General features: G+C 48.7%; 2 protein-coding genes across 3 annotated transcripts in view; one reads left to right on the top strand and one right to left on the bottom strand.

Annotated features, from left to right (window-relative positions):
* The window catches only part of MCF2 (MCF.2 cell line derived transforming sequence), a 60962-nt gene extending 53556 nt beyond the window's left edge, over positions 1–7406 (top strand). For both annotated transcript variants that reach the window (XM_075512928.1, XM_075512929.1), the window contains 2 exons: positions 647–747; positions 5471–7406. In XM_075512928.1, the coding sequence (XP_075369043.1) occupies positions 647–747; positions 5471–5511 (142 nt within the window). In that variant the 3' untranslated portion in view covers positions 5512–7406. The remainder of the gene's footprint in view (positions 1–646; positions 748–5470) is intronic.
* Positions 7407–9068: 1662 nt separating this feature from the next.
* F9 (coagulation factor IX) lies at positions 9069–24542 on the bottom strand. The gene is made up of 8 exons (XM_075513156.1): positions 24476–24542; positions 21222–21385; positions 20856–20880; positions 18845–18958; positions 16997–17125; positions 14632–14870; positions 12611–12728; positions 9069–9616 (listed from the first exon to the last, which is right to left on the bottom strand). Exons 1-8 carry the CDS (start codon positions 24540–24542, stop codon positions 9069–9071), a joined length of 1404 nt encoding a protein of 467 aa, XP_075369271.1.
* Positions 24543–24815: the final 273 nt, after the last annotated feature.

The following is a 24815-nucleotide window of genomic DNA, read 5'->3' as shown; positions in this document are numbered from 1 at the left end:
CCTGGCTGGCATCTACAGCCCTTGCACTTCAAGAGAAATTCAGATTTTTGTTAGCGAAAGCAAGATGAAAAGCATCTCAGTACTGCTGAATGCTCACCACCTCTCACAGCAGTTTCGGCCAGTGCCAAGCAAAGATTTCTCACACCAAACTTATTTGTTAGAGCAGATTTCACTGCATGAATGAGACGGAGAAATGTCATTTATGAGTATGGGTATTTCCAGCTGCCTACATCTTGGCTTGAATTTACTTACAGTACCCTGACTAAATTCAGCCTACCAGTCTAGCTTAGTAGCAGAGGGTTGAGAAAAGTAATTGCCCTTGGCTCCATCGGTAGTCAACGGAGGGAACCGGCACCTCTGGAGAGCGATGCAGGTCTTGGGCAGGATAACTCATGCTCTGGAGAGTCCTGTTCCTCTCCATTGACTAGAGAGGGGCCCAAGACAACTGTGCTCCCAATCTGGGTTTTCTGATTAGGTTCCTAAATTTAGGTGGGAATAATACTTCAAATGCATGCCCAGCTCCTGTTAAAATGCTTCCCTGGTTTGAACAAATTGTTGGTCGCACCAGCAGTTGTGTAGAGCGTGCCCGAATCAAACTGCTCCTGGGTTGGTTGGTTTCTTTTACTAATACCGTTGTCATTCAAAGGTTGGTGAAAAACCTAAACAGAAGAAAAGAAGGCTGGATTCCTGTCCACAGTCTGCAGATAGTAGTCGGTGACTGCAGATTTCGGAATGCCAAAGTCGCAGGTATCATATAGCACGCCTAGCAGAAATATTTCATAACTCCAATCAGGTCTTTTAAGCCATTTGCTTTACACTTGGTGTACTAAATCTGGCTGCATATGCCTCTGCAGGAAAAAAAAAGAAAGCAGCTACTCCAAAAAGCCTGCAAAAGTAGTAAATTAAGCTTTTTTGTGTTTGTTAACACCTTAAGACATTTCTGTGACTTTAGGCACTAGTAAATTAAAACCAAGCATTTAAAAACGTAGATTTCTTTGCAAGAGCACTGGGTAGAAGATCGGGGAGAAGAGACGGAGTCTGATCAGGGATTCCTGTGACTGTTTTGCCTGCTCGCTGCTGTAGCTCAAACCTCCTGTGAATAGGAGGTACCTAGGCAAAATCTCCTCCTGCTGCAAAAGACGTCGTGGCCTGACCCCCAGCACTCTCAAGGCAATACTTCATTTCTGCAGCCTCACTCTTGCCCTCATTGCTGCCTGCTTGTTAATCCATCGTTAGAATGAAGTTTATAAACAGGTTACCGGGTTTCGGCAGAAGGCTTCTAGTCTCAAAAATCATATTTCTCATTTTCTAGCCGTAAATGTACATAGAAATAGATAGGGAAGCATAACAGATGACACAAGAAAATGCCTTAAGAGCAGCCTGTCGCCCTTGCCATGTATGCGGCGTCACCGCTCCATGTGTTGCCTCATCACCATGCTGTCCGCTGGAAACGGGAGACCAGGGTTTGTGATGGGAGCAGCTCAGGAAACCCACATAGATTTAGTCCATTAAAAAAAAAAAAGAGAATCCACCAGTTATGGCCATGTGAAACAAATTTTGTGAGTAGATTTCTTTTTAACTACTTCCTTTTTGTCAAAATCTATTGTTTTGATGAATATGAAGGAAGCCTTCTTGAAAGGCTTAAAGTTCCAGTCAGCTCTTGATGGTTTTCCAGTATATTTCAGTGAAATCCTTCCTATACAGGAAGGGGTTTTTTAATCCCCTTTGTTGCAGGGCAGTCAAATTTCACAGGTCGGAGGTTTTCGGACTTTACGTAAGGGGTAGCTCACAGTGGGCTAGCAGCACGGCTGAGAGGGTTCCCCTTGGCGTGCTGCCATCCTGGAGCACCAAGCGTTGTCTTCTCAGCAAGTCTGGTTATCACATCTTGCCAGGTCCTGGACCACAGCTGCACAGGAGGTTTCCCCAGCCGCAAATGCATTTTGAAAATAGGGTGCCAGCAAACTTTGAACGCTTTTGGTTTGCTTTGTCAGCGGTCTTATCCCCCAAAGCCTAGAGACTCGCAGCTCCAGGCTGGTTGACAAAGTTGCTGAGTACAAACTAAGGAGAATTTCACAAGGCGAAACGGCAGAAGGCTTCTCCTGTGAGTCTCGCACCACTGCCCGGACGCTTTGCAGTCGTGTTGCCAGGGTCGAGTCACAGCACTGAGGCTCTGTTTTCCCTGTTAAGATTAACTCGGTGTCTCTCTCGCTATTGCTGATCGTGTATGCGGTCTCTAGGCATGATTCTAATTTTACATGCACTCCAGGCGATGTTGTAGGACGATGTAGGATGTTTTCTTGCTATTTCCTAGAGCTATTCCTAGAGCTTTTCGGTGACGTGTCCTTATAGCCATAATGTACTTGCACTCTGAAGACTGATTTTCAAACAGTACCTTTGTATTTAGCGATCCCCTTTCCTCCGTGGACTGGTCATTTTATACCGCGGGTGACTTTGTACCGCTGACTGCTGGGGAACGCAGTCTGGATTGGGCTCTTTTCTGCTGCTTCAGAAGGTGGAGCTCTTGCTCTAATATAGCAGAGGGAGAATTAGGCAACCAAGCTTGTAGAGCAAAGTAGGGGCAGGAGGGAGCAGTGTAACCCTCACATATTATTAGCTGCTTGTACTGAAATGCTGTTTTGCATGTGAGCAGGGTAAACTTGATTAACATGTTGTGGGGTCCCCGAGAGCTTTGAGCATGCTGGAGTTGCTTCAGAGCTGGGGGAGAAGCAGTCCTGGCCCTTCTTGGGGGGTAGTGCCTCTGCTATTGCTCAGCTCCAGGTCCCCCCAGTAAATAAGAATATATCTCCGATCACAGAATTTCATAACCAGATTTCATACAAATCTGGGATTTGTTTTTTTGTTGTGGGTTTTTTGGTTTTATTTTTTTTCAGTGCAAAGCCTGTAGCTGACTAGATGAAATGGTTCCCTCACCTTAACGTTTTTTTCTTAGGTTTACACTGTGGCCATAACAAAACCCTCCCCTCAGAGGATGGCTGATGCCTGCTTGCTTACAAGCTGTTCCTCTCCCCTCCTGCTAGTTGTTCCAGTGTTGGGCCAGTACAAATCATAGTGAAGCTACAGGGAACTTTTTTCTGCCCATTTTAAGTTACCAGATGTGTATTTGGTCAATACCCCACTCCACTACCATTGCCAGCTTTGCAAATCCACGGTCCTCCTGCCCCCAGCCTCCGAGGGAGAGCCTAGGTGCAAAGCTGAACTTGCAACATCCAAATGACTCCACAGATGGTTTTTCTTCCTTTCCTCACATGGTTGCATAGGTAATTTTCCTTATAGATGGGTGGTTACTATTGGCAATGCCATGTAACTGTTGATAAAGCAAGTGTTTGGGTCCAAATCTTCTTTTACAAAGGTGTGTGTGTGGGAAACCTTATTAAATTTTCTGTAAATCTTGGCCTGGATGTAAGCCAGGAGGCTTTTTGGGAGGAAGGTGGCTGGGTTGGAGGAGGTCAGTTTGAAAACCAGTTTTCCCTCTGGTGTGCCTCTAGCTATAATTTCTGAGGTTAGTCCTTGCTGCTTTCTTCTGAATAGATTTATTCTGTCTCCTGTGCAAATCCATGGTGGATTTTTTTTGTGTGTGCCATAGAAATAGTTTTACATCGCAGGTGATAACACACAGATCTCAAAATGGAAAAGGTTTGGAGAGAACTCTGCTCAGAAAAATCAATATTCAGAAAATAGCTACTGCTCAGATTTACCTGCGTGTTGCTAGTTTAAGCTGCCTTGCTAAAGCAGTCAGGCATTGCCTGGTCGACAGACCTGACTTTTATATGCATTAGCAAGGAGATGCAAGATTATCTCTTCCTTTCCCTTGTGCAAGGCAGACATCTCGGGGAAGGTGAGGGCTGCAGCGTCACAATCCCAACTCCCCTTCCACAGCGGGGCAGGAGACAAAACATTTCTGCAAGTCCCCTGGTTGCTAACGTGCCAAAGATCATGATTTACAGCACTGACCGTGTCTGTGCCAGTGAAGGGAAAGGCATCTCGCCTCTCACCTGCGCTGCAGCACCCGCTTCATGGCAAACGGAGAGCGGGGCAGCAGAAATGAGGTCCTTGCTGCAACCCAAAGTAGATGTGTGGCTTGTTTTCACTTCAGTGACACTGTCCAGCAGCACTGCAGGCTCCCCTCTCGTCGAGGTTAAGCTCTGTCCCTGCTCTTCTTTCCTCTCAGCAGTGGTAAACAGACACAAGCGAAAGGAAACGGGTTGTTTGCTCTCGAATTTTCACATCAGAGCAAAATGGGGCCAAAGGATTTTCAGGTTTTTTCACCTGACCTTTAAAAGCTGGGCAGAGAGAAGGGCGAGCGTCCAATCTCCACTCGCTGCGCGGGGGTTGCATGAGACTGATTTCTTTTAGAGAGAGCATGAAATAGAGTAGCCTGAATAAAAAAAGGGATTCAAATGAAAAATGGAAGCAGTGATAAATGCCTTTACTTATTATGTATATAAAAGAAATATTGCTACAACTCTCAAGTTCTTTTAAACAGCAAAAAAGTTCTATGGCAGAATTTGACTTGAGCCCAAAGGCAAGGAGCGTTCAGAGCAGGCGTGGAAGGATGCTCTGTGCCAGGGCAGGCGCCCGCTTGGTTTAAGGAGGATGCAGGCTCCTGTTCTACCCTCCAGACCCTCTCCTAGTTTGTTTTAACGTCCCACTTGCGAAATTATCTCTTCCAAGCCTTAAGGGGATCCCCTGTGTGTGCCCTTCATGCGATAAAGCTGAGTAAAGGTTTCCCCCGCTGGCAGTGCCCGAAGGACCGAGCTTGCGTGTCCTCTGCTCCTGCTGGCCAGGGTGGTGGGGATCGTCCTCTCGACCATGGTGAGCTTGGGGCAACCCTTTACGTGGCTCCCTGGCCACGTGGTTTGAACCTGCCCGATCAGCGTATCGTACGTGGCTGAACTCTTGAGCTCCTGCAGCCTGGCGTAAGCATGTTGGCTGAAATGCGTAAGCTTTGGCTAAGCTCTGTTTAAAATGCCACTTGTAGTTTTGCAGATGCAGCGCAGCTGTTTGCACTATTAATCATGCACTTTAATGATTGCAGCCACAGGCTTTTGTATTTATGCAGGGTCCGTTAAAGGTAATGTTGATTTCTTTTTGGCCTTTGAAACGTGAAGCAGGGTCTCCTTGTACAACCTGTGATGCCAGCCAGCTTCACAGAAAAGCTATTTTGTACCGCTGTAGAAAACCATTCTGAGCCTGAAAAAATAAGGAGTCTAGAGAAGATATCAGCTGGCTGCGCTGTGATAATCAAGTGATAGATGATGGAAATGAGTCAAACCCTGCGGTCCTGCCTTAGACAAAGCTCTCACTGAAGCTAGTGGGAGTTCAGCTTTTCGGGAGATCTGCAGGAGTGCACTTTTTTTAATGTTATACAAATGTTACGTGATTACAGGGAACAATGTATTTCTTGGAATAAGATGCTTTAATATTAACATCATTCTTCATTACTTTATAGATGCTGCCCTGTGTAACACGAGAAAGTTTAGTTCCCCTTGAATTAAGGGTGAACTAGTAGCATCCTATTTTCGATGCTCTTTGGAAGCTTTCAACTAAGTGTTACAGAGAAATAGCACAATAGTTGGAGTTGTCCTGTACTATTCATCACATTCACAGACCTCCACAGCTTCATCTGCACTGAACGGGACTGGGGTCCTAAGCAGCTTCTCATAGTCATAAAGGAAGCCATTCTCTGCTCTGTCTTTTTTTTCTCCTATGGAAAGTACAGTATTTTATTAATTTTACCTGCTGTTTTTCCATGACATCCATCACGTTTCATCAGAGAAGTACACTACAGTTTCCTGACACTTTGTTTAGATGCTTGAAATTTCCTCTACAGGTTGAAGGCTTTACCTACTTATTAGCTGACAACTGTTGAAGTTGCAAATAAAAGAGTAGATTTTGGTAAACCAAAAAAAAAAAAAAAAAAACCAACCAAAACAAAACAAGCAAAGAAGCTGTATGTCCTGCTTTAATTGATTTTATGGATGGATTTTTCTTAAATATTTACTTCAGCTATGTGAATGTAATGTTCTGTAAGAGCATCATCTGGCTGACTCACATGCGAAGATGCAATAACGCTAAAGATCCTCTTTTTGCACTTGGGGTCTGACTCCAGCCCACTGCAGTCAGTCCCACTGATTTCAGTGAGGTTTGGATCAGGTCAAACTGACAACTCAGGGTTGTCGCCAATCACTTAGGGTCCCAAAGTGTCCCAAGGCTGAAACCTGTATCTAGCAAGTGTTGAAGTTTACATTAAATGTATGTACTTTTGGAACACGTGCCATAAATCAAAGCTAAATGTCCATGTTTGCACTAAGGATGTTCTTGTGATAAGACTGTACTTTTCAGCATCTTTAACAATAATGTATCTATTGACTTTTTGAGAAAGAAAAAAGAATATTGAACACTCATAATTTAATTTTGTGTTTCTTTGTCTAGTTTTGCTTTTGTAGAACATAGGTACAGGTGGTTTGACTTTTAAGCAGATGTGTACCAAGAGCATCTGACTGTGTTGAGAACAGGGTTAATAGTATGCATGCGGTAGTGAATTTGCTCTGTCCCGTCAAAGTGAAGCATTTTATACCGTGGACTGAAGGGGGACCTTTATGATCAGACTTTGATTTGTGAGCCATGGATTGTTAGACACAGTCCCAAGCTGTTAAGTTAAAACATACTGGGGTGGGGTTTTTTTGGTGACCATTTTTCTATGGAGGAATTGTTGAACTACTTGATGGCTGTGGTTGCCTGGGGTTTCCCCGCCATGCTGGCATGCAGCGGTGGCTATTTCTCCAGTTTGGGTGGCCGGTATTGTGGGTAACCCCCGTACGCCCTCAAAAACCTGACCAGCTGAGTCTGAACTGAGCAACTCTGCAAGAGCTAGAAAGATCCCAGTATTCTTCAGCCACTGGCAATCATAGCAGAGGTTTTAAGTCACTGAAGGTTATTTCCATCTACTCTAAAACTGGTCACAATGCACTTGCTAGGTGGAAAAGCAGGAGTCTCTTAAGTTACTGTCGGGGCTGTTTGTAGTGGTAACAATTCTTGTGGTAACAGTACACATTTTGAGGTACAACTGTAAATATTTGTCTCAAACATAGCACACATTGCATATTAAATGGTTTTAATCTTTTTTGTCTTCCATAGTTTTAAATCTAAGCTTTTATTAGTTTATGAGGTTGATAAGTTCTGCAAATCTGAATGTACAGTCTGAGATTTTTAACATTTGAAACTTTGCACACGACATGGTATGTTACCTTAAGTATGCTGTTGAACTAGGCTCTTCATGTATATGTTGTAGAGAATTACAGTAGAGAATTTTCTCTGACTGCAAGTTTAAATGAACTATATTGTATATGTACCTGTAAAAAAATGTGTTAAATCTATATTTAAAGATTAAAAACTTGTTAAATAAATTCATATGAGAATATGCAATTCTGTCCAAAGACACCTCTGCTATAATTCTAGAGAAAAAAAAAAAATTCTCACAGCGTTGGTTTTATTTAATTTCTTTGGAGCAAATACAACCTTCTTGCATGCATTTTGATTTTAAAATAAGCAGTGGCAGATGATCCGATTAGCTTCTTGCCGGATGTAGTGGCAATGAAATTGGGAGAGGCACCTGAGCGCTCATACGGATGTCTGAAATAGCAGCTATTGAAATCCTGCCCTGGCTCAGGGTGTCTCCAGCGCCAGCCTCCCCTGCATCCCAGCACCGGGCAGCGCTGCCGGGGGGGGACCTCCAGGTGGGTGGGCGCACAGGGACCGTGCGGGCATCAGCAGCCCTTCTGCAGGTGGCGTGGGGGGAGAGGTGGTCTTGGGGGCACGTCTGCCCAGGCGGGAGCGAGGAGACTCTCGTCTCTGGGGTTCTGCCTCTGGGGACGTGCCGTGGTCCTGCGGGCGTGCCTGCGGCGTGGTAAAGCCCGTGCGTGGGCTGCCCGCGCCAGGCATCACGGGGTGCAGTTCCCCCAGGCCAGACTGTTTCCCCATGCACCCCTGGAGTTTCCAATTGGAAGGAGATACGAGATGAACCAGCACTGATCAGAGGTAAACCTCCTTTCCTCTGGGATTATTCCCTGCCCTTGAAGTTGGGAACCGAATTAAGCCCATTTGAGTCAGCCTGGCACAGGGCCTCTGCCCAGCGTAGCCTTTCCCTGGGTTGCCACCTCCCCTTCCCCGTGCCTCGGTGCCAGCGCCCGCCCTGGGCACGGGGCTGGCACCTCCCGGCGAGGTTTCTCCCACCCGCTCAGACCGGACGCTGGGTTGTCCCATGCCACCTACTTGGGGGACATCCCCCAAGCTTGTTTGGGGAGGGCAATGCTCCGTCTCCATCACCACCAGCAGCACCCATGGCTGCAGTCTCTAATTTAACATGATTAATATGGAGACCAGGACAGGTAATGAGCACTAAGTAGTTCTCTTTATAATCTTAACAAGGCTCTGCAGAAATCATTAGCATAAAGCCTGCCACTACCTTTAGATGAGTTTTATACAGATTTTAGGTCATTTATACAGCCAATTTATGCCATCCTAAAGCAGGAGGAGCATTTCCTGCTGCCCGTGATCCATCTCAGCCTGGCTCATGTGAAAACGTCTGGCCGAGTGCTGTGGGTACAATGCTTTGTGTGTTCGCTGCCCTCGCAGGCTCCTGCTACAGGGACGATGCTGGTGCCCAGGGCACCCAGTGCCTGCTGGGCTCCCCTTGCCCGCAGTGCTGTGTGGCAGCTGTGGGCACGCCGGTGGCACGCTGGCCCAGGGCACGCGTGACCAGTGCCACAGCTCATCCACACCAGCCTCTGCACTTGGGATTTGGGGATTTACCCATCTCAGCAGTGCCGATGCGATCAGGAATGCAGTCATGGGTAATTAAAAAGGCTTTTTATTTCCTTATTACCACATTTCCACTGCCTTCTCTCAACTTTTGCCTTCCAAGAGGAGAAATTAGTTCATTTAGAAGTGTTTATTAAAACACAATGATTTCTGGAAAACACGTAGATCGCTACGGTCTCTCTTCAACAAACCAGTCCATCCCCCAGCACGGCATAACCTCCCGTGGGTTAGGTAAGCTTCGTGATTTCTTTTATCCACTTCAGGTACTTGGAGACCCTGGTGTAGATGCCGTATTTACCTGGCTTGGCACATTCCTCGCCCCAGCTGGTGATCCCTGTGAGAAACCAGGTGCCCTCGATCTCGGTGGTGTAGGGACCTCCGCTGTCCCCCCCGCAGGTGTCACTGCCCCCGGCCGGGAAGCCCGCGCAGAACATGTTCTGCAGGATGGTGGTGGAGGTGCTCTTGAGGCAAGTCGGCCGGTCGACGAAGGGCACCTTGAGGATCTGGAGGACGGTGGCGGGCCGGCCGCGGAAGAGCATGCTGCCCCAGCCGCTCACCGTCCCCATCCCGTGCTTCAGCAGGGCGTTGGTGAACTCCCGGCTGCCGATGCAGATGGGGGTGACGTAGCTGTTGAAGCTGAGCGGCCGGTCCAGCTCCAGGAGGGCAATGTCGTTGTGGTGTTTGTTGATCGTGGCGTTGTACGTGGGGTGGGGAATGATTTTCACTACTTTACGCCGCTGCTCCGTGTTGTCGTCCTCGTTGGTGTTGTATTCACCTGCAGAGACAAGCACGGCTTGGGCTCCATGGCCAGACCAGCGACCATGCCCTGACGATGCCGTCCCGATGCGATACCAGCCCAGCCAGGTGGCTGCAAAGGGATGAGAGCTGCACGCCCCAGCCCTTGGGCTGCTCTGAGCCTGGTGCTGGCAAGGCTGCTTGCTCCTTGTCAAAGGGCGTTGGAGGTTCCCCCATGGGAACACCTCCTCGGTCCCCGCAGCCAGCAGGACCTGAACCCCCAGGTGTGGCACCGGGCACGCACTGGCCGATGGAGTGCCAAAGGCCCAGATGCTTTTGCCAAGGTTAGCAGCAATGTGGCTGTTCTTGGGATTTAGCCCTCTCAAAGAGACGTAAAGGAATGTTGCCCTCGCATCAAAGGGGGAAAGCCCCTAGAATTAAAAATCTTTGTCTAAAATAAACCATTTATTAGCGAAAAGAAACCTGGCCTTCCCTTTTCCAAAACCACACAGTCATGGGGCAGAATGGGGCACAGGAGACTATGCAATGTCACCCCCCCGACACCCACAGGTGCCCCGGGTCCCTGCCGCCGGCACGAGGCTCAGCTGCTTGCCATTGCAGGGTGCTGCCGGCAGCTTCAGGCTCCTCTGATTGAGTTGCTGGCAGCCTGTTACCTCCCCTCCCGGCTTGTGTAACAGGTAGAGGGAAGGGAAAATGTTCTGTGGTCTCGGGTCGGCAAACGGGCAGCGTCTGGGTCTGCCTGCGGCCGAATCCCCTCTCCTGCCTGTGAACTGGCTGTGCTGAAGGCTCGAGAGCAGGATGACTTTTCCGCTTGCTTTCTCGCAGCCCAAGAGGCGCGGGGTGCATTTAACCCCTGCTGCGGTATTTCTACATGCTTTGCTGTAATCTCCAGAATATACGATCTCCTCTAAACAATATCTGCAGCACTCCTGGCCCTGGCAGTGTCCTGTGTCTGCTGCGTCTGCCTGCGAGGAGCAGCACAGAGCCCAGCGAGAGAGGTGAGGCGGCTTTCTGTGTTCATGTTAATGCTGGTGCCTGGTGAAGGCGGGTTTGGTGGCTGGTGCTGCTTGATGTACTCTGTGAGGGTTTTTTTGCAGCAGATCGTGAATGTCAGCTTCCTCACAGGCTGTGTTTCTACAGTGTAAATGCAAGACAGGTGTGGGGGAGACTTTCAGAAGGTTTTTCTTATGCTACGGCTGGTTACTATTGCTGGGGACCTGAAAATATGCTTCAGGGATGAAAGTGGAGAGGCAAAGAAGGACAGGGGAGGCGAATGCTTCTTCCACCCCCTGCTATTGATTTTTGGGCCTCCTAGGATGCTATATACAAAGCTGAACATTTAGCATGAATGGACGTGAAGGAATCAGATGGTGCCCATGCAGCGTACGTAGTACAGGCACAAATTCAATAGTCCCTGAAGCCCTGCAAAATCGTGTTTTGCTTTTTTGACTTGCTGCCTGTCCAAAATCCTGCCCTGGAAACCCAGCGGTGCTGCAGAGCCGTGGGAAGGTAGCGCAAGGGGACCTGGCTGATAACGCATCCTGAATGGAGGGGGGGTGTGACATGCAGGAGAGAGCCTGGAAGGAGAGGCAGTTTGCATGCAGATGCAGCAAACGCAAAACCCCTGTCCAGGTGGAAACGTGCTTTTCTGGGGGGAAACTCTTTTTGCACTGGGCATTTTGTACTTTCTCATGTCAGCGGGCACAAGGCTGGGCTTTGTGCTGGGCTTTCCGGCAAAACTGCCTGAAAGTAAATAGCAAAAAACGCTGCGTGCAAGCTGCGAGGCTCACCCTGCCAGCACCGGGCGGGTGATGCCCAGCCCCACGGCGCTCAGCCTGCAGGGTCTGGCCATGCACACCCAGGAGCTTGGCCACGTTAACATGGAAGAGGAAGATGCAGCTGGAGCCTCTTGATGAGCTTGTGTCCGTAGATGTAAACTCAGCGCTTCAAGGTTCAGATAGAATGTCGTTTTTGTCACTAATACATTTTGTAGTGTTGAAACAGAAAGCATGATTCTTCCATGCCTCCTCTCAGTGCTGCTTGTAGCAATTACTAACCATATCAGCGTTCCCCTCCTGTACCTATCAGTGTAACCCTCCTATACTAGATATTCATACAGGGGAGAACAAATACTTTGGGGAAGCTGATTCTGCCACGGCTGTGAGAAGTGGCACCGTGACACTTGCCAAGGCCCCGCAAGACCCCGTTATCAGCAGGCTGCCTCGCAGGCAGTCTGGAACAGCTGGGTACCAAGAGGCGCGGGAAACACCATTTTTCAAGCAGAGATACATTTGTTTTGTAAAGTAGCAGCATCGCTTGCTGTGCAGTCAGGCAGGGGCAGCGTGGCCAGACTCCCCAGAGACCCTGCTGTAAAAGCACACTTTCCCACATGCCAGCCTAGTTTCTCTACTTCAATCCATAAATTCTCTTTACTTCTAAAGAAGTTAGGAGCAAAAGTAGTCATCTTCTCCTTGCAAAGAGTTAGTCAGTTGCTGGTGCCCCTCTTGCACCAGCCACACAAATCTGTTCTCTGAGAGTTGTGTGAAAACTTAGTGTGACCCCCCAAAAAGAGCAGAAATCCTAGTGAGGTCCTATGTGGCCAGCAGAGAGAAGAATCCATCACACCAGCTCATGAAGCAGCATCTTAACTGAAGCCCACTGGGCTTTTAAGCAGCCTGGGGTTCTCTCTGGCTCAGGTGAGGTGATTGCCTGTGGTCGGGTTGAGCTGCGTTTGCAACGTGGTCCAGCAGCTCCGTGGCTTTGGGACCAAGGCCAGACCCAGCTCACCGCTCCCACTGGAGGTGGTGGTACCTGCAGAGACCAGGCTGCCGAAACGCCGCAATCTGCAGTCTTCAACAAGGGGCCTCGATGCCCCAAAGCAACGCGTGCCACGTCGCTGCCCATCGTGGTGGCGTGGGCCCCAGGGTTCTGTGCAATGCCTTGCGCCCGGCCAGTGCAAGCCCTGTCCCGCGTCCCTTGCCTGCACTGGCCCGATGCCACCCCCGGTGCTCACCTGCCACGGCAGTGACGTTGTCGCCTGGCTGCAGGCAGTGCGCTGCCGACACTACCCATTTCTCGTTGATGATGGATGCGCCGCAGAAGCCCACGCCGTGGCTGTTCACCAGATAGACCTGTGGGAGCAGAAGGAAATCACACCCGTGGGCTCGTGTAAATCAGTGGGATGCAGGGGGTTTTTTTGGCTATAGGACAGGCTGCGTTTAGGCCGTACGGACCCCGTGCTGCCAGAGATGCTGCTCCTCGGGGAGTCCCTGCCCCTCCGTCCCCTGCTCTGTCGCAGAGGGCGGCCAACCGCCCCGCACAGCGTTAGTGCCCCGTTGCACGTCCCCTCCCTTTGCCGCCAGGCTGGGAGGGCAGACAGCCCCGAACACAAGCCTCAGCGGAAAACTCAGAGCGTCCAAAATACAAGCGCTTCTGCACGCACCTCCTAAAAGTGCTTTGCCAGTGTCTAGATCTTAACTAGTTAACTAGGGGCAAAATCTTAACTACCCATTTCGTTTGGGCATCTAACTGCCTCAGCACTTACGGGGCGCAAGCCAGGACATCCCTTATGCTGGAACTTCTAAGTAAATTGATCAGCTGACTTGGTGGACTGTGTTTAAAAGAGGGGTTTCTTTATAATTCACCCATTTCGTTCCTTTTGCGTGACGTGGCTCGTCGCTGTCTATCTGCCTCGTACTTTCCACACATTTACTCCTTCGATGCCTCGCTAGGCAGAGCCGGCTGCTTTTTAAGGAGCTCAAAGGGATTATTTTCAGGAGGTGCCTGCTGAGGTGAAGGTCTCCATGAGCACAGCCAACTAGCCAGACGTGGTGGACTTGTAGTGTGTGAATTTACTTTCTTTATGGATACTGATTTCTCATATTTAACTTTCTGGTTCTCCTCTTGACTCTCTGTGAAGGTGTGGTGGGTGCCAGCATCACCTATGGTTTGTCCCACAAAAGGCTGTGCCGGAAAGCTCTGCGTGGCCAGGGCAGCGGTACGGCCTCTCCCTCAGACACAAAGCACGACCTCCAAACAAACCTCCCGCTGCTGCTTCGGCTGGTTTGTTTGCCAGTAACACGTTACTGGCATTTTTAGCTCTGAAATGGAGGGCAGGTGCCTGCTCCTGACCTTTCTAAAACACCCTGCTCACCGCTTCACTGCCGCAGCAGATGCGGAGGGATCGGCTGGTCTGTGTGAATGGGCATTTGCCTCCCTGCGTGGGCAACAGTTCATTGACATCCCCAGGGTCGGTCTGTGCCAGAGCTTGCAACAGAAAGAGATTTGCCATTCCTAAAACCTCATTGGAATTTATTACTTTGCACTCTCAGCCACTGAGATTTCTGTGCTCGCTGAAGCCAGAGTAGAATTTAAGGGCAGTAGATGACTTTGAAAAAGATCCAAGCTAGGAGCTAACTTTCCTTTTGACACCAATTCAAAAGTATTTGCAGAGCGGTGGGTTGGAGGAGGCTTCTCTGCAGCCCCCCTCACCTACGATGTCGCTTTTGGTGAGGTAGAGACGACAAGGATGTTGCAAGGAGGATGTGGGCTTGGATAAAGAAAGGGCAGCTGGATTTGGTAGATGTCATACAAGGTCAGATCCTTTGTTGATATAAATTCTCATGGATCTGTTGAAACTGATGGAGCCAAAAATGGAGCTGCCTTGTTCCTTGCAAAGCTGTGCCTTGCAAAGCTCCCCTCCCTCAGCCTTCGGCTTAATCTTGGTAAATTCGTGGACTGCTGGGGAATCTGTTGCTATAGCTCAAAACTGGATCCTTTGTGCCCTGCAGATAAAGCTGCTGTGACTCTGACTTCTAGCTTTTTTGCTAGGGTAGACCCCCTGCCATGTTTTGTTGCTGTGGCATAAAACCGTGAACAGAAAGAAGCTGTGTTCCTGTTAGACTTGAGATCTATTGCTAAACTAACCTCAGAGACAGGCTTGAGTATGTAGAATTAAGATGATTCTGCATTCAGAAGGAAATGAATAGACAGAGCAATTGCTGGGGTTACGGGAGCTGGAGAAATAGCCAGTACCTGCCAAGGCACCTCGCCTCTCATGCTGTCTGATCCACCGACAACCCGGTTGCCCGTCTTAATTATCGGTGTGATTTTCGTGGTGGCGGCGGTGCTGGTTTCCGTGATGTTGTCGAGCACCTCGTCACGAGCATCGTTGTGGTCATCGGCAGTGATGTTCCAGTGCTCAAAGGTGTTCATGGCTCGGGTGAGCTTGCTCTTCGCTTCAGGAGCCGTGATCCTCCCACAGGGATACGGCACTGGGAGAGAAACAGTCACGGTTACGACTGGCTGTGTGTCCCGCTGAGAGTTACAGCAATTGAAGGAGCAGGCAAGGAGGCAAATGCTGCCTCATCTCAGCTCCCTGTCTCAGGACCGACACGGGAGACGCAGGGCCGCGGGCCGACTCGTGCGTTCTCCGTGCAAACAGATGCCTGTGCCTTTGAGCAGCAGTGCAGGTAATATGTAAGAGTAGCAAAAGCATAAATTGTTTCTGGGCTTTAGAAATTAATTCTGGCCAGCTTATAAAAAGAAGAAAGCTTGTGAGAGAGAGCGCGCGTCTGACGGGACGGTGCAGCTGCGCCTTTATTTCGCGGGATGCTGAGGTGCGTGCCTGGGAGGCTTGCTGCCATAGGCAGCCAGGCGCTTGGCTGACATTTCTACAGCAAGTAACTCCAGTACAATAAAAGTCCAGCTGGGAGAGGGCAGGAAATAATATCTGCCAATTGTACAGATAATCCTGCTTGGCACCAAGGTGAGGAAAACATTAATAAACTCTTTCTAGAGTTGTAGCTTTTCTCTCTTAATGAAGATCTCATCTGTAGGCTCATTTCAGACGAGCTCTTCCCATTTCTCTCCTACGCAGTGTGTGCCGAATTCCTGCTGATAGTGGCAGTCAAAATAGTAAATAGCATCAGGCATTGTCTTTCATCTGAAAAGCTTTTGACAGTACTGTGCAAACAAACATTAGTGTAAAATCAGATGTAAGTGTGGCCTACTGAGATTTCTTTTTGGTTTTTTTGTTTTTTTTTTTAAACAGTCAGCTTTAGGAATAGGGCCTAAATAAGTGATGAGTGATGGAAAGTGCTACCTGTGAGGTTAGGCTAGGAAATAAGGTTTCAGAGCCAATAAAAGCTAAGCTTTTTCAGGAAGGGCAATTACCCAACCTGAAAGATGATCTTATTGCTAACAGTAAAACTTTCTGGTCTGGTGAAAGTGATACAGCATGTTGGGCAACACAGGCCTGAGCTCTTAATGATCTCCATTAACAGAAGGACTCCCAGCCTAAGATACTTCCTACACCGATTGCTGAAAGTCAGCACTTTCAGGAGCTCAAGGCATTCCTGGCTGTGTCTTATCAGACCTTCAGAAACTAACTCACCTGCATGCTAGCTTAGGTATGCAAATCTATTACTCTCAGGTGTTAGAAATATGTCAGCATCAAATGTTAAATTGACCTTAGATGACAAAATATTTCTCTACTCAATCTCCTCTTTCCTCTGCCAGATGTGCTTCTGAGATGTTCATGCCCAATTAACTTGCTGTGTTGTGGTGGGTTGGGATTGCACGTGTCAGTGTAGTTAGAGATATGGTAACAGCCTAGGAGCGGGGTGAAGTTGGGGAATATAACAAGAACCAGCTATTCTTTAGCTCTTTATGAAGTTGCAACCTCAAGCGATGCATTTTCTCTCCCCCCCACTCAATACCACAGGTAAACCACAGAGTCTAGTTCCTGTTGAGGGTCTTTGTGTGCAGATACACACTGTTGGGAGGACAGAACCACCACAAAGCTTCACTTGTTTCCACCCAACTTAGGTAATTATAAGACACTGTGTGATGGTCAGCCATGAAATGGACCACCAGGAGGATTTACACTTACGAAAGATTGTCTTTTATTCTGAAAAAGCTCAGAGCATCCTCGATGTAGGATCAGTAACTAAATAGTAGCTCCTATTGGAAGAACGTGGGAGCGAGCTCTGGCTGGCTGGACACCAGCGTGTATGCTGGTGTAGATGAACATCACGTTTATGCCTCCAGAAAACTACTGATCCATATCTAGAAATATAAGATGGCTGCAAGTGGGAGAGGCGTCTGTGCGAGCAGCCATCTGAAACGAGCATTTGCCTCATGAACAAATTCCTGGACAACTATCCTCCTTCTCCACCCACCTAGGCTAAAAAAAGGGTGTTTAAATTGCATCCTTCAAGCCTGACCCCACATCTGCCATTGGGAAAGTGCAGGGTCAGGCTCTTTACATTTGCTAAGCAGGAAACCAAGGCTGGTTTCCAACAGGATATTGCATTTCTATGAGATTCATGTATCTAAATCCAGGACAAGACCTTGGAAACTTTCACCCAAATCTCTTCAAAACACTTTAAAAGTTAACCTGTAGGTTCACAGGACTTTCCATCTTCATGAAGTCTATAGCCAGCGGCACAGGAGCACACAACTTTCTGTGGTGGATCATGCCTGCAAAAGTGCTTGCAGCCTCCATTTTTAATAGCACAAGTGAAGTCTGAAAGAAATTAAAATGAAACTGTGAAAGCTCTTTAGAAATACAACTGGTCAGAGATTCACTGGGACTTGGGCCTTTGGTCTCAGCCTACAACCCACTCCGGTTGTTCCAGCCTGTGGAAAACAGGTGCTTGTTTGCAAGGAGAGTGTCCTCCTTCCAAATCACATCCCTGCTCATAACGAAGGAACGCTGGGCACCTCTTCAAGGAGGCAGGTTGAGGAACGGCCCTATGAGAGGTCCTGCCGAGCCCTGGTGCGGCTTCCTGCCTGCACCAACTGCGTGCTGCCTGAAATTTGGCAGCCTGACCCTAAAGGACTCCTGCAAATATTTGGTTACACGCCACGTGATTTCCCCACCGTGGTGCTGCTCTCCTCCCCCTGTGCTTACGGCAATCCAGCCCCGGTGCGGATGCTAGCGGAGAATGCCGTGTGTCAAATGGGAGCAAACCCTGAACCCAACAAGGGTTTTGTCCTGGGATTATCGCTGGGGTCCGAATTTAAACCCTCAAGCAAAGCCATTTGTTCTTCCTGACACACCAATAAATCATCGCAGCCTAACGTGGAAGACCCATTTCAGCAGGACGTTTGATGAAACGGGTCCCAACCTGAGGCACGGCGAGGTTCCTGTGACTTGTGCGTGTCTTCCCTCACCCCACCTTGCACTCCTCTTGGAGGTGGGAAACCACTAATCCACAGACGTCCTTTTAATTCTCAGTGAGTTTTTAAATAACTTCACAGCAGATTAACTCCACTCCTACTTCCTCAAGGACACCTCCCTTCCTGTAGCCATTTTAATGCCATCATTTACTATTTTTACAGAGCTCCTTTTCACGCCTCACTTCTAGTGCTATTTTTGTTCCTGTCTCACTTCCACGAGAAATCTGTAATGAGACTATTTAAATTTGATGCAGCTTTGAAATGCTCTTTTTAACATACGCTCCTCTCTTGCCAGAGCAGAAGCACAACTAGAAAGAGAATCTTTTATTAGTGCAGTGAGTCTAGCACATTATGCGAGTTGCACAGCCCCTGATTATATTATAAATATAAGAGCTGAATATCCCTCTTGCTTAAATTATCAGCTGTTTGGTTCTCATAAACTCCTCAACCCATCAGGAAAATATTTGCCTTTTGTTTGCCTTCAGAACCAAGGTTGCTGGGGATAATTATAATTACGAATTTAGCAGAGTGCCATCGAGAGGAGGTTGCAATAATCCTGCCCTGCTCAGCACCTGCTGCCCAGCCTGGCGTGAGGAATGGAGAGGAGGAGTGAGAGCACGGGGCCCCGTCGGGGCGGGTGGAAAACTGTTGCTTTCAGCAGGTGAGCACGTCGTCCCTGATTGATGAGCAGCCCCGGAAAGGCTTGTGCTGGGGAGATAAAGGAAGGTCTCTGTGTCAACATTTGCGCTGGCAGCCACAGCGTGCCGAACAAAAGACCTTGAGCCTGACTCTCTGTTGAACCCTGCGTAAGAGCAAGCATCTCAGTGCTCAGCAGAGGTGGAGCTGGGGCTCCACCAAGGACAGGAGAGGACGGAGACATCCGCTCCTATATCCCCAAGCATGTCCCCCTGTAATCCCATTGCTGACAGGCTGAATTTGCACATCCATACAGGCAAAGTGTGTCCGAAACAGCCCTCGAGTAGCATGAAACTCTATGCCCTCTTTGATCTGATGGGATTTCAAGTAGGGCAGAACAAGCACAGGACGAGCCCCCAGTACGTACCTATCTCACAGTTTCTGCCTTCGTACCCAGCTGGGCACCAGCACACATAGGAACTTACTGCATCCTTGCAAACGGCTCCATTTTTGCATGGATTGGGGTCGCACTGATCTCCATCTTGGAGAGAAGACAGGAGAATTAACAAATACGAGCGTCCACCACAGCTGGTGCCGACGAAGCGCTGGAGCCTTGCCCTGTGCAAGCCTCCTGTTAAAGACGAGCAAGAGACTGCACACCTTCCTTCTTTGTAACGGAAAATAAGTCAGATCCTGGCACCCAAGCGCGCAACAGGCAACGTCAGCGCTGGGGTAACATCAGTAGCAGTGCTTTACCCAGAGTCCTAATTAGGTACCCCGTCCTGCGTGGGTTAATTCTGCTCTTTTCAGCAGAACTCCTCGTCGGTCTCCCTCATGCAACATCTCAACAGGACCTCATGTCTTGGCTAGGTTAGACAGACAAAGTTAGAAGGTTTGCTTTCTCAAGAGTGGTTAGAATTTCCTAATCTGAATTATTTTAACACTACTGTCTTTGTTTTCTGAAGGTTTGGGCCTGTCCACTTGGCTTTTCAGACCTCTCTGTGTATTAGGTTTGAGCGCCTCGGTCATTGCTCTTTCTTTCCAAGTCTTGTACTACTGTTAACTGGTCTAGATTTTTCTTCACATGTCAGGGCTTTTATTTTCACAGTTGCTTATAGCTGAGAAGCTGAGGCTTTAATAAAAGTACCCAGTATTGCAATATTAGTGATCTAACACTTTGGAACAGTAAATCCGTGATGTTAAATTACAGGGAAGTGCGCTTTGAAATGGTTATGCAAAGACAAGGAGGACGGGGAACATCTACACGCATTTGGGTACTGCCAGTAAGTGTGGCTGTTCATGGTGCTTTGAGGAACGGGCTGGAATGCAGAAGGCAGCTTGCAAACATGGACAAAATGGTTTTGTCTCGTCTAAGGCAGGGTGTAGGGGTTTGCACGTAAGGCGTGGATCGCGGCTGTTGTCGCTGCTTGGTGAGGGCAATCGGAGCTTGGTACCGCTTGGGTGCTGTGCAAGGGGCGAGCTCCTGTGGGCTGCACGCGTTGGGAACAGCAGCTTGTAAGCTGAACAGTAACCCAGGCTCTTTGGATGATAGGGGAATATATGGCATTCATTATTTTTGAAGAGCTAATTGGTTACAGCGGCAGGGAAACAAATGCAGTGTTGAGTTTCATCGGCTGGTTTTTCAGAGGACAGTCCTACAATGCAAATGTAACTTTTTTATTTTATAGTCTGGACTGACTAATCTGAATTATTTAAGGCTTTTTAGTGAGATGTTCTGGGCGCTTCGCCAATCTACAAAACAGTTCATTTATTGAAACGTCCTTAAAATTAGTTTCAGATGTTTTAGTGGGCATTGAAATCTTTTTGGTAAGGGACTGAGGAGTCGTTGGGGATGGAGGCTGAAAGGGATGAAATAGATGGTGGAAAGAAAATGGTGGAGAAGCAAGGGTTTGGGACCACTGGTGTGAATTGCAAAGAGCTGTTTGCTATGATCATGTTGAGGCTCCACTTTAATATGGCATTTCCAGGGATTCATGCTGTGCTTGCACAAGGCTGTGCCTTATCTGGAGATCTCTGCTTGAGAACAGAGCATTTGCTGTTTGCTGGAGGGGTGTTAATTATTGCTGTCTTGTTTTACTCTACGCTACAGCTGAAACTAGAAGCCCAGAGTGTGACCTGGGCTCAGTGGATCCAGTGGTCTGTGTGAACTGGTTTTTGTTCTGTGAGGTTTTTGAAGTTTGTTCAAAAAACCTGCTAGAACAAAGAAAGTGTTAAGTAATTTTTTTTTGCTTGCAATCTGTATACAAATGGGACAGGCCCAGGCTGGGTGGCTGCAGGATTTAGAGTGCATGACGCTGACTAGCTCTGTCATAAAACTGTTTCTGAATGCTGGAATACATTTGTTTCAATAAACATCTGCTATTTATGCACTGAGAGATGAATATTATGTATTTGAACACGAAGAAAGCAGTTCTTACCAATGTATGTTTTCCAAAACTCCATCTGCAAAGGAAAAAAAAAAAAAAGACGTTTCCCTTGATTTCGAATTTCTGGGCACTGCCTGACTGACGCAGTAAAGGGACGACTCCAAAGCTAAAGCAAAAGGCTTGCAGGGAAACAACCACCTCCGTACTCCCGATGGTGACCAACGAACCTTGAAAGCAGTTCCCCAGACCAACTCATGGATCACAAATGAGAATAAAACACGAGAGACGCGCTTGGCCCCTGCAGGTTTTCCCCTTGCTGTTCACTCCTCCTTCTCCCTCTGTGCATCACCTGAAGGGCTCGTAGAGGTGTGGGCTGGGGGGAACAAGGTGTTGCCATTTTGCAGCAGCAATACTCACCGTTTTCTCCGTATTTTCAAACACTTCTCGGGCTTCTTCAAAGCTGCATTTTTCTTCTATGCATTCTCTCTCGAGGTTCCCAGGAATAACCTCTTCCAGTCTGTTTGAATTGGCTCGCTTTTGCCTGTGCAGAACTGAGTTCGCCTCTTTGTCCTCAATGAAAACTGCAATTTGAAAAGAAATACGGGCTAGAGATGAGCACGTGCCGTCGTGTCATGCACCTGGGATGGGCTGTCAGGGCTCTGTTCTCCCAGAAAGCAAGCCCTTTTCATGCATTCACCCCCTGTTGCCCCATGGCCGGGGACGTTTCAGGAGTGTTATCATCTACTTCAGGTTTCTTTGGTGTCTAACTTAAGTGCAGTCTGGAGAACGTAGAGTCAAACTAGTCGATAGACAGAAATGACTGATGGCGAGAGGGTGATTAGGAGCGCTGAAGTTCGATGCTTAAAATACCCTCAAGCAGATGGTGTGAGTACCTCCTATCATAGATGCACAGACCAGAATAAGCTATTTGAGAGGGGAAAATAATAGGTTTTTTCATGCTGCTGCTTGGTGAGGCCTTGTTTGAACACAGAAATCATCCTGCCTATTTTGGCTGTGAAAGGCCATTTGCCTCCGCAAGCAGCTGCGTCCCTTGGAAGCCACGGGCTGTTTGCTTCTCTCCCTGCCCCTCACCCGTGCCCACGTGCCGGGGTACCACCATTTCCTGCGGGCAGGAGCGGTGATGTGAGCCCTTCTCACCCCCTGGGCAGGTCATGTCAACAAGGTGGTGTGCATCCACCTTCAACTTGCCGGCCAAGCTCCTGGGCAGAAACCACCAGCAGAGAGCTGCTGGCGCTGCAGGGACCCCCAGTCTAGGTGGGATGTCCACGGTGGCCACCAGCCTTCCCATGGTGGCTGCCAGGTGAAGGGCACAAGGGCATGCAGTCCCGTCATGGTGCTACCGTGAACGCTCTCCCGGCAGGGCCACGCGTCCCATGGGCAGGGTCGGCAGCAGCAGCCTCCCTGTGGCAGCGGCCCAGCAGGGTTTGCTCCTGACCCACCTTTCAGAGACCCCTGCCTCTGCTGAGCACTCTTCCCCCATCCCACTGCTCTAAAAAAGACATTATTCACCCAGAGGAGCTTCCCGCTTTGCCTCCCCAGCCTCTCCTCTTTCTCCACCCTCCCTTAGCGCTCGCAGCCACGTCCCTTTTTGTCACCAGATGGCACGGTAGAGAGGCTCTTCTTGGAGCTGCTGGTGGCCACCCTGGCCACGGACCCTTGTCTGGGGGCTCTACGCTGGAAGGGGTTTGGGCACTGTGGGCCTGGCCCCTCCAAGGGTTAAGGAGAGCACGAGCTCAGTCGTGCAGGCAGAGGGGAGAGTGAGGGGCAAGTACCAGCTGCTCATCACTTCTCATGGCTAACTTCTGCTCTCGATCCAGAGCAGATCCCAGCCTCTCTGAAGCTGCACAGGATCGGTTTTGTTGATCGCTCATGAGCCCAAAGGGGTTTGCTGTGATTTACGCCATGCCACTGATGGTGTAACCAGCCCCTTCACCTAGAGATCTCTCTGCAAGAACTGAACTCATTGTTTTTGCAATGCTTTTAATCATTGTACAGCAAGCCTGCACCTCCGCCTTCCTCATGCTAGTGTGGTTTTGGTTAAAAACTAAAAGGAGTGCATAAAAATCCTGGCCTTAGTCTAATTGTTTGGAAGTAGATATGGATGGGTAAAGCACTGACCTCTGAAGATGCGAGGCTTGTTTCAAACACTGTAGCCCCCATGGGTTGGCTGGTCCCCTCGCAGCTGCAGGGTTGTGGTTTACGTGTGGGACATGAACGTACACCCCCAAGTGAGCCTCCCCGGCCGAGCAGGGGGCTGAGGGTGTGGAGGCACCGGGGGGGCACAGCCTTGCTGGAGAAGACCTGCCCCTTTCTCTCCATGGCATGGGCTGCAGCCTCCAGCTTGTCCCCAGGCTGGGCAGAAATGGCTCAGGTGAGAGGGATGGAGCAGCCTTCCTTGGTTTTGTAACCCTGTTGGGCTCTGCATGTGCTTCGTGCCCAGGGATCCTGATGTGGGCATAGCTGCACATCACCCCATGTGACGTGTGAGGCAGCTGTGTTAGACCCACTCCTTCACCTCTTCCCAGTGGGATGTGCCAGGCACCTGCCGTAATTAACCCATTTAATGGAGAGAACTCATTTTAATGAATGCAGCTTTGCCTCCCTCAGATCCCGCTAGGCTTTCTCAGTTGCTTACTGATCCCACATACTGCTTTACAAGCAAAACTTGATTTGAACTGAAGGTTGCAGGCCCCGTGGGATCGCAGGCATGGTACTCACCCTGGCTGGAAACCATCCTTACAGCAAGAATATACTCATACATGACTTATCAACTTCTGAACCAGTATCTGAGAGTGAGATGGGTCTCTGGGCCAAGGGGACGTGGGGGGAGACCTGTCCTGCCAGCTGAGGATTGTATTTTCTAGGAGGTACACCTGGGTGAGTGGTGGTACCGATACGAGGTTCTGCTCACTTTTCATTGCTAAGCAAACATTTTGGAAAGAGGCCTCTTTTTTTAACCTGTTACTTGCAATGTTTTATAATGAAAGAAGAAAGGCCAGCCTCGCACCAAACAAATACTCACACTAGATGTGAACCAGCCTCTGCTGGAACTGTTGCTGCTACAGATAAATCAAGCAACAGCCTGCATTACTATGTGTGATTGCCCACATCCATCAACTGCTCTATCTTGTCTACAATTTTGGCTGCATCTTACAGTCTTTGTTAAATTCACGCTGGGTTTGGCTTTGAACAATTCTCGCAGTGGCAAATCCAATGACTGTTTTATGGATGTGCGTACTTGTTTGTACTCCAGGACAAAGCGGTGGCACACACAGAGGTGTGGATGTTACTCCACCAGCGATGCTCTGCCCTTTTTTTTCCTTCTGTGTGTGGATGCGTGCATTCTAAAATGGCTGAATCAAGCTCTGAAAGCTTAAAAACAGCAAAAATTTAAGAAAAACTCCATTCTTAAAATTAATCCCTGTGGCACATTCTGCATAAAATCAGCATAAAAGCTATTATTTCATTCCCAAGAAAGAACCAGAGCTTTAAAGAGAGACGCTATGAAACACAGCAGTCCCTCTGAGCTCTTGTCTCTTATGAGACTGCACAAGCTGTCCCACCGTCAAGTGACAAACTGTCCTTTCACCTGTGCCAGTAACCCCCTGCCCCAAAAGGGAAGGACTCGCTAGGTTTTTAAATGAACCCACCTGTACTTTCGTCACCAAGACAAGCTCCCAGAAGACAAATGGAGACTATGAGGAGGATATTTGCCATCTTCTTCCCACTGCCCAAACGTCTCGTTAACAAATTGTTCGGGTGGTGGAGTTCAGTCAATAGTTCCAAAGTGCAAGTGCTTGTTTATTTACTCTGGGTAACCCTTTAATTTAAGGTCCCCAGATGTGCCATTGGTGAGGCTTGCAATGGCAGCATGGGTGTTATATGAGAGGGCACGTCCATGTACAGGAAACCTTAGGTAGTTGCAGTCCTTGGGCTCATCTTCTGCCCTGTAGGATATTACTGCCATGTTTGGAGGTTGAGCATGGCACA

Source organism: Mycteria americana, chromosome 10 (genome assembly GCF_035582795.1).
Source record: "Mycteria americana isolate JAX WOST 10 ecotype Jacksonville Zoo and Gardens chromosome 10, USCA_MyAme_1.0, whole genome shotgun sequence".
In the NCBI taxonomy this organism is placed as follows: Eukaryota; Metazoa; Chordata; class Aves; order Ciconiiformes; family Ciconiidae; genus Mycteria; species Mycteria americana.
The sequence above is the reverse complement of the archived record's forward strand: the minus strand, read 5'-3'. Positions and strand labels throughout refer to the sequence as shown.